This window comes from Apaloderma vittatum, unplaced genomic scaffold, assembly GCF_000703405.1.
Source record: "Apaloderma vittatum isolate BGI_N311 unplaced genomic scaffold, ASM70340v1 scaffold2626, whole genome shotgun sequence".
NCBI classification, from domain to species: Eukaryota; Metazoa; Chordata; class Aves; order Trogoniformes; family Trogonidae; genus Apaloderma; species Apaloderma vittatum.
This window is the reverse complement of record NW_009719807.1, coordinates 34,914-44,564: the sequence shown is the minus strand read 5'-3', so window position 1 is coordinate 44,564 and position 9,651 is coordinate 34,914. Positions and strand designations below refer to the sequence as shown.

Sequence of the window (9,651 nt, the reverse complement as noted above, 5' to 3'; positions counted from 1 at the left end):
TTGGTGTATTGGGTCAGGCTGAGATGGAGTTAATTTTCCCACAGCAGTTCTCTCGGTGCTGTGTTTTTGGAGTGGTAACTAGAAGAGTGTTGATAGCACCCCAGTGTTTTGGCTACTGCTGAGCAGTGCTCACACAGCACTGAGGCTGTGGTTTTCCAACATTCCCCCAACAGTAGGCTGGGAGTGGGCAACATCTTGGGAGGGGACACAGCCGGGCCAGCCAACCCAGACTGACCAAAGGGGTATTCCATACCATATGATGTCAGCTCAGATATAAAAACGAGAAGGAAGAGGGAAGTGGAGGGGGCATTCACTATTTGTGTTTGTCCTCTGGAGCAGCTGCTATGCATACTGGAGTCCCGCTTCCTGGGAAAGCGTCTGGACATCACCTGCTGATGGGAAGTAGAGAATAATCTTTGTTTGACTTTGCTTCCACATGTGGTCTTTGCTTTTGCTATGTTAAACTGCTTTTATCTTAACCCACGGGCCTCTCTTTATATCTTCTCTCTCCCCTGTCCGTCTAAAAAGGAGGAGTGATTGAGTGGCTTTGGTGAGCTCCTGGCCTCCAATCAGGGCCAAACCACCACACTTGGTTGTTGGATAAATCAGCAATATGCTTGTTCAGTCAAAGCAATGCATCTTTGAAATAGTAGGGGTTTAGTTCCTGGAGTTGTTCCGTATCTCATGTTTGGTAATGTTTGCATATGTTTTAAATGGTTACTGTAGCAAAATTTAATAGCAGTGATGGCTAGAAACTGGAGAACATTACCTTTAAAATGTTCCTGAGATGGTGAAGGATTTCCTTCTCAGGTTTTCCCAAGTGAGATTTAAATCTTAAAATTGCATTTGATTAAATATTTAGGCTGGATTTTTTTCCCTTATAAAAGCGCTAACACTGAAGAAGTCTTCAAGTAAAATGCTTATTTAAGAAGTCTGCTATTAGAATCTTGTATCTAGATAAGAATGTGGAATGCCAGAAAAAGTAATATAAAGTTTGTTTTTATTTAATGAGACTTGATTATGAGATTCTGACTATAAGGCCATTTGAAAAACTTGAAAATCAATTTATGTTCTTTGTGTCCTGCATTAATGCAGAAATTTTGCTTTGATGTTTGAGGAATTTTAGTTAGACATAGCAGTACAGCTGTTGTGCTATAGTTTAAGTAGATACTGTTCTACACAAAATTGTGACATTTCTATGTCTCATAAGCAGTACCTGAGACAGAAATGTTAATATAGCTGACTGATTTTTTATAATTTTTTATGTTAGCCGGAGATACAGATGATCCTCCAAGAATTACACAAAATCCTGTCATTAATGGGAATGTAGCAATGGCTGATGGACATAACAACACTGAAGAGGACATGGAAGATGGTAAGTAAATATTTGATAAAAACACGTGGTTTGCTGGCTTTATTTTTATGATTTCTGAGGATAAGATGGCCCATGACTTACCTGTGTCCTCTGAACTACAGCTCATTAAAAAAAATGAAACTCTCTGTAGTTACGACTGCTGGCTTTCTGTATAGGCATCCTTTTAACGTAGCTGTACAATAGGATTGGGCATCTGAAGGCTTGGGATTTTTTTCTTTTTACTCTTTCTAGGTATTCATTTAAAATAATTGTTGAAAGTGATATATCCAGTGTTAGATTTTTGTCCTTTTAAACTGCTTTGCTGCATAGTAATTTTGTCTGTTATGCAATTCCTTCAGGGCGTTTAGAATCCTTCTCTGTCCTGCTTTCTTGTCAGGTGGCAGCTGTGATCGATTTTTGGTTTTGTGTGGTAAGCCAGTGGTAACTATTCTGTTGAGGGACATTTTTTCCCCCCAACTCTGACACCGTTTTGCTTGCAAATGCAAAGGAAGAAGTACGGGTTGATGTCCTGTTAATAAAAGGAGACGTGTGTTGCTGAAATCTTTTCATTGGTCTGTTAACGGAAAATAAAAGTGTATAGTTTCTCCTGTTACAGAGGATTCAATAATTTTTAAGTAGATGTGTCTGGGCTTATTTAACGAAAGATATTGAGTTTGTAGTTCACTGAAGGCTGTATGTTTTTCTGACTACATATATAACAATGATATTTCTTTTCGTAGAGGATATGGCGGTCTGCTCTTATTTCAAAGAACTAAGTAAAATGTAATTGGGAGAAGGGAGACAAAATGTGGGGATTTGTTCCTCTCTGATTCCTTATTTCATGCTGTCTTTTGAGAGTACATTCAGAACTTGGCTTAAACATTTATTTAGATACGTGCAAAATGTTGGATGAAATTTTGTTTGAGAAGTCAGTGTTTGACGTTAAAATTCAAAAAAACTGCTTATACTTTCATGTATTCAAGGAACATATAATAGAATACTGATAAAAAATAGTAATGTTCCATTAAGAGGATACGATTCAAATTCAGGACAAAAGCATCTCGTGATTGAACTGTCTCTGTTTCATTGGCAAAGATGAAGTTTCTTATGATCAGATTCTCACAGTAAAGGAAAAATGAGGTCTGCACAGCCTATGGTTTTTTTTTTTTTAATCTGATTGCCTGATCTCATTCAGAGGGCTATGATTTCTTGCTTCTAGTTACTGACTGAGACTGAAATAGGAAGTTCTCTTTTTATCAGAATCAAGTTACTGGTACGGCAAGATGTTAACTGTCTTGGTTGGGCCCTGGCGTTTGGAGGGTGGCAAGGCAAGATCATGTGGATTGACACTGACTGGCAAGGATAACTCTGTTGAACCTCTGTTCTTGGTAATAATTCTTATAGGTAGAAAGCCTGATAGTGTTTGCTACCAGTACAGCCAGTAGATACCACATTGGTCAATTAGTACAAAAATTTGCCCAGAAGTTGGTCTGTACACACTTGCACAAATTAAACAAAAGGGACTTAAGCTGCAGAAGCAGCTGATGAAACCCAGGCCATACCGAGGATGACAAGTAATCAGATGTAGCCCTCTTCATTCACAGTAACATGGGCTTTTTAACCAGAAAGCTACTGTAAAACAGTTTCTGTTATTCACTAAATATTTGACTCCTCTGCTAACTGGATATGAAGGTTTTGTGGGAGGGAAGGAAATATCTGAAGGTATTTCAGCAAAAGACTTGTGAAGGTTTCAGTGTTTATGGTGGTGCTTATGTCTCTGTGGACTTTCAGTATGGTCAGGAGCTTTGGTCTCCTCTGCTGTGGGACATCTTTCAGGGCTAAAATGTGATTATTAAGCAATACTCCAATAGTTCCTTATTATCATATTTGAATAAGGAGTGTCTGGCTACAGCTTGGTGCTGTTACAGCTCTACATTGATACAGATAGAAAATAATGTTATTGCAAAAGGTTGCAGTTGCAAAAACATTCCTGAAGACTTGCATCACGTAAGTGGATGATGCTTCTTTTCCAAGTCTGGTAAATCAGATTAGTTGCTTGCTGTTGCATTATTTACACATCAGTGCAATTGCTCTCTTGCTCTTTGTTCTCTTCATCCTGGTTTGCAGTATGATGTACGTGTATAATGGACAGCTCGGTGATAGGAAAAAAAGGAAGGAGGCATTGGCCTCTGATAAACACGCTCTGTTTTCTGTTGCTGTTACTCATAGCAAGTGGTATCAATCTGAGCTGATGAAGAATGCATGAAGAGAATTTAGATACTGTTTCAGTGAAAATCTTAATGAGTTTAATGGTTCCTGAGAAGGAGGCGAAGAGTAGGATAAAAGATTGATGCTTCCAGCTGGATCATAGAAACCAGCTTTCTGGTGAATTTCTGAGTTCAAGAGGCTTTTGATTTTGATTCTTCCTTCTTAGCACAAAAAACAATGACTGATAAGATTGGAAAAGAGCGTAGCTCTCGTCTCCTTCGCTAGGCAACTAACCTTGTGAAGAGCAGGTACCGGGGAGAGCAGTGGACCACCAGCAGGACTTGGAGCTAAGGCTGTGTTCTCCCAGGTGGTTTGACTAGGGCCTCTTGTTGCTATGTGTGGTGCCTTAGCAATTAAAAGGAACTAGCTGAAGGCATGTGCTGTGTTTTGCACAGAGAATGACTTAACGAACCAGGCTTTCTGAGCTGGAATAGCAGCTTCTGCAAATAAATAAAAAATAATAAAAGCAGGGTTCCGATCGAATTTTGTTCGCAAGTGCATCAGTATTTGAAGCAGCACATAGAATAAATTCTCTTAGAAGTTAAAGTTCAAACAGAAGGTCCCTAGCTAAACATAAACTCACAGCTTTGCAATTACCTACTGACGTCTCATTTCTGTGAGGAATTGCAGAGGCTAGGAGGCTTTCTGAAGCATCAGTCTTAGCCATACGCTCCTATTGCAGGCTGTATTTGGATCATTACTAAAATATTCATAGAATATTCAGCCAGTTTCCCCATTAATAATTCAGGTTCAGAATATTCTAATAACGTCAATGTACTTTAAAGGTAACATTTACGAAGAGAATAAAGAAGTCTACTTTTCTCAAAGGTATAAACATTTAAATAAGTACTTCAATCTTAAAATGAATCTCCGATTTGAAGGATCTTTGTCGTATCAAGTGCTCAATGTGACATTCATCTCATCAGTGAAAAAATCTTCTCCATGTAGTAAATATAATCTGTTGCATGTAACTCCACCAAGCAGTGCAAACTCAGTCTGTTCTTTTCACTTTGTGTTCAGGAATCATGTGTGATATTGGTAGTTCAGGGATTTATAGAAGTTTTATTTGCCAGTCAGTACTAGATCAGCTGCTGCCAGTTGCGTTCTTTTATTTGAAACCAGTGAGCATTTTTGCGGTGGTGGAAAAAAGTTTTATTTAGTTATGTGCTCAGAATACTCATCACGTTTTTTTAAACTTTGGTTTTTTGATATGATTCATGTTTTAAATGGATTATACTTGCTAAAAATATGGGCTTTCTGGAAGGAGAGGAAGGTGGTTATTTTGGAGGAGGGTAGCATTTTGTATTTTTAAAGCAACTTCTGATTCAGGATTGACCCATGTTATGAGGCTGCATTTTTGTGGAGTAGTTACTAGTGATTGCTCACTAGTTTGCTGCAAATAGTACCTTTCCCTGGTGAGCTCTCATGCGCAGACTTTCCTGAAAAGAAATCAAGAAATATAGGCAAACTTTCTCCGAAGCATCTGCAGATGCTGCGTGGGCTGCCTTTTTTAGCTGACACCGTAGCAGCGCTGCTGCATCCTTGTTCTTGAGTGCTCTAAAAGCTGCAGCAAAGGAGGCAGAAAGCAAGCCTGGTTGGCTCATTTTTTTCAGAAGCTAGTCTAAGCCCAGAAGTCCTGATCTTGCCCGTGTGTAGGCAGGCGGTCTTGAGCTGTTTCAGGATACGCATGATACAAGATTTTTAAGTTGTTAACCGTGTTACGGATTTTTTTTGATTCTGCCTGCGAATCAAGCTGGAGAGCGTACAGCTCTTGGCTGCAGCCTGTCTGGCTCTGCTTCGCAGAAGACCAGCTCTCTACTCTGTCAGCAGGCAGTGAGTAGGTAAAATGGGCAGGGGACAGTTTTTACGTAGGCGGTAGACTACTCGTTAGCTACACTTACGTGTAGGGGAAAAGAGGAGAAAATAATCCTCTGAACTCCTGTTAGTGAGGATGCTGACAGCACAGCGTAACGCAGAGATCATTGCAGGTGTAAAGGAGAGAGGAAGGTGGTGTCTACTCTAGTACTGTTATTCCCAAGAGATAATTGTGAATGTTTAGAGCTGTCAGGCTATATGCAAATAAGATTAACCATGTTGCCAAGATCAAGATCCAGAAGTAGGATAACTGCTTCAAGAAAACCATTTTGCGAGGGAGAAGGATGGAATCTGCCCCTGGCAGTTGTGGACAAAACTTGTTAATTTTTGATATTGAAGTGTATAGTCTTACACCATTTGCATGTTGTAATCAAGAGGGTTTGAATTTTTTTTTTTTTTAGTAAGGTATTAACCAAGATTCACGTGTCTTTTAAAAAAATCATTCAAGGCTCTCTCTAGTGCCATGTGAAGCTCTCAGAGTGAGCGACTGCTTTGCATGTGCAAAAACAATGGATTTGTTGCGTACTGCACGCCTCGACACGTAGTGTCACAATCCAGTTTCTGGCTTGGTGTCGTACCTTAGTGCTTTCGATTTCGGGTGTGACCTGTAGCGCACTGCCCATGGGTGCTGTGAGAGGAGTGACCGTGTGCCCACGGGTGCTCTCTGCTGCCCTACATGCAACTCGGACTCCTTCCACCCAGTAGCAAATCTTTCTGTGTTACACAGGCCTTAGCCGGAAGGACAGAGAAAGAGGGGAGTGTTTGTGCGTACTCTGTGCTTCGTGCCTGCCCTGTAAAAATGTTGGGCTAAGTTGCAGGTCCGGCTGCCTGTGTACAATGTGGGACATGTCACACGGAAGAGAACCCGGCCTTGTGCCTTCCTGAAGCTGTCGCGGTCTCCAACTCCCTGTTAGAGTTGTGTACAACAGAACAGATTGTGGTATATGAAGAACTGGGGATGTGGGAAGAAGGTAAAATTAGTTTAATTGTGTGTGGCAAAATAAGCTATTTAAAATAGTAGTGTCTCATTTAACTTTTTGATTTAGACCACTGAAAATCTCAAAATTTTCACGTGCCACAAGGAGTGTCGGACCGTACTCTTGAGCTGTTCTTCATCAACCTGGTGTGAGATATTTAAAAAACCCCAACAACTGACCAGTGGGGTTCATCCTATTTTGAAAAGATAGCCGCAAGCAGAAAGCAAATACATGGTGACTTCTTATCTATAGGAGAAGTGAAAATCCTCTGCACATCTTGGTTCATGTGAGGAGCAGATTTAGGCTGGGCTGGGAAGACACTGCACAGCGAGAGGAGTGAGAGTGGGCTGTGGTTTATGTTGTAAAGCGCTTGATGTCTGTGTCTCACGGTACCCGCTGCTTTAGAAGAAACTTAAGTGGTAGGAAATTCTAGTGGCGAAGAATTATTTAAGCAAATAGCGTACAAAAGGAATGTATCTTCCAACGGTCTGGTTTCCTGAATGGTGTTGCAGCGTTTTACAAAATGAAAAAACTGAAACTTCAGTTGCTAAGGAGTTCAGTGCTTCTCAGGTGTGTGTGTGGGGGAGGGTTTATTGTTGTTTTGGTTTGGTTTTTTCCCCTTTGTTGCTTCCAATATCCCACTACGTAAAACGTGACCATATTGCGTGTATTTGAAAACAATGTTTTGGAGTGAGGAACAAATTATTTTTCAAATAATTTTGTTTGTGTACAGATACAAGTTGGCGATCGGAAGCAACGTTTCAGTTTACAGTCGAACGCTTCAACCGACTGAGTGAGTCGGTTCTCAGTCCTCCCTGCTTCGTACGGAATTTGCCGTGGAAGATCATGGTTATGCCACGACTCTACCCAGACAGACCGCACCAAAAAAGCGTAGGATTCTTCCTTCAATGCAATGCCGAATCTGATTCCACGTAAGACCCTTTTATTGTCCAAGTCCTCATTTGATACTAATTAATCTGTATCGCAAGAAATACGAACATCTAAAAAAATTTACCTAGCTTTCTGTGAGAGGAAAGAATTCTTGCAAGGGCTTAAATTCCACTTTCACCCCACCTGTCTAAATCCCAGAGCATAAGAGTATGCCTCTCTTCAGCTAAAAGGAGCCTGTGTAGCTAGAAGTTTGTGGTAGAATTCAGGTATATTTCTGTTTAATTGCCAGGGGGGAGTCTTTGACTGACAATTTCCTTGACATGGGAAAAGTCCTAGGTTTATTTCACATGGAAATGGTACTGGAGCTTCTCTAACCCTGCTCTAAATCTTGCCCCGTAAATTGTGTAAGCAGATAACTGCTAGCAGCCGAGGCAGAGCAGTGTCCGAGTCAGTAATCTCTTTTTAAAGAGTTCGTTGCTGATAAAGCGAGATATGAACGCATGCATGTTCTTGGAGTCCTGTCTGCAAATCAAAATTTGCTATCTTTGACCACTTTTGTAAATAATACAGAAATTTAAAAGGATAAATACAAATTTATGGGGCATTACTGTGGCTTATCCAGCTAGAGTGCAGACCCCTCGTAGGGATCCTGCCCCTTAGGGTGACCATTCTTGCACCAGGGCTCACACAGCTTGTAGTTTGCTCTGAATAAGAAATCGCTCTTTTCTGTAATTTTTTGTAATGTGAAAAATGAGCTTTCAAGGGTAAAGAAGAAAGTTCTAAGTGTATTAGGTAGCCATAGAAGTGGTTCACATGCAAGTACTCACAGGAATAGGGTAATATGATCTTCAGAAGTGTCAACTATGGTGCAGCTGGTGGAGCTAAGCAAGCAGTAGCACCACTGTACGAGGCAGTGACAAGCCCTACTCTAAACTGATGTTCAGTCTGATCCCCTTGCACAGCTGAGATGATATGGTCACAAAGACATGCTGCTGAGAAAGGTGGGGAGTTTATTCTGTGCAAGGGTAGAACTGCCCCCTTCTTCCCTTAGCCAAAGGCTGAGTTATCCCACTCTATAGACACCTGGGCTGCGTTGAGTTGGCCTGTCCGTCTGCTTTGAGATAGATTAGCAAAGGCTCACCTCAGAGAGCAGTTGCCTTCTTAAAGCACTGTTGCCTGCAGTTGCTTGTCAGTTCTTTATTGATGACACTGTTGCCCGCAGAAAATGTCCGTTCAAGCTTCACATTCATAACGTGGCTTCAGAAAGCCCCATGGATTCCTGCCTTCAATAACAATTAACCAAATCTTAACATCTAATAAGAAAAAAATAAATCCTAGATGTGAAAGTAATGTACCAAAAAGCCCTAACGAAGAAAGTATTTTAATGACTGTAAAAAACTTAGGTTTGAATGAGCCTCCGATGTTTCTTCTGTATTTATAGGTCATGGTCTTGTCATGCACAAGCAGTTCTCAAGATAATAAACTACAAGGATGATGAAAAATCATTCAGTCGTCGTATTAGTCACTTGTTCTTTCATAAGGAAAATGACTGGGGCTTTTCCAACTTCATGGCCTGGAGTGTAAGTAATTGGATGTGTATTAATCTCTTGCTAGATAGGAGCAGTTTTGAACTTGTGCTCCTGAATACTGAGAAGCCTGTAGAAAAAGGGCTGTTTTCCAAGCTGTTCTTTTTCTGTCATTGCTGTAGATTCTTTTTCAGTCTCTCGTACATTTCTTTACTCAATTACTGTAGATTGCTTTATGTCTGGAAGATAACGAGGGATTATTTAATTCCTTTTATTGGAATGCTTGTTCTTAGTTTTCACTGCGTGAATGTCATTCTGAAGCAAAATAGCTTTTCTTACATTTCCATGGGGTTTTTCTATATGTGTACAAATATTTAATGACATAATAATAATACTGAGGCTTATGTTGAGACAACTTTTTAAGTGTTTTTAAAGCTTGGGCCCTTCAATTTTCATCTGTCTGGAAAACTGTCCAGAACAAGCAGAGCCTTTGATTGCCACCTCTTACTATCCACAGAAAGTTGAAAAAGTACTACAGATTCTTAAAAGCTGGGAAAGTTTCCTGTATTGAGACATTAAAAAAGAGATAAAATGTCTTAAGCTGAAAACTGGCTTTGTTGGTGTCCTTCAGTTTGTTGGTGTCCTTCAGTTATTCTTCTTCAGTTTACTCTTACAGATAGCTCAGGCTCGGAAATAGAAAGTAATGTCTAACTGGGTGCTTCAACGCAGTCATGTTGCAAGCTCGAGTTTTCACGTTCAT

At 40.3% G+C, this 9,651-nt stretch overlaps 1 protein-coding gene across 1 annotated transcript in view; it reads left to right on the top strand.

Moving 5' to 3' along the window:
* The first annotated feature begins 1,269 nt into the window (after positions 1 to 1,269).
* The window catches only part of USP7 (ubiquitin specific peptidase 7 (herpes virus-associated)), a 38,948-nt gene continuing 30,566 nt past the window's right edge, over positions 1,270 to 9,651 (top strand). Inside the window, exons 1-3 of the mRNA XM_009870761.1 lie at positions 1,270 to 1,375; positions 7,208 to 7,406; positions 8,807 to 8,945. Coding sequence (XP_009869063.1) covers positions 1,333 to 1,375; positions 7,208 to 7,406; positions 8,807 to 8,945 — 381 coding nt within the window. The 5' untranslated portion in view covers positions 1,270 to 1,332. The remainder of the gene's footprint in view (positions 1,376 to 7,207; positions 7,407 to 8,806; positions 8,946 to 9,651) is intronic.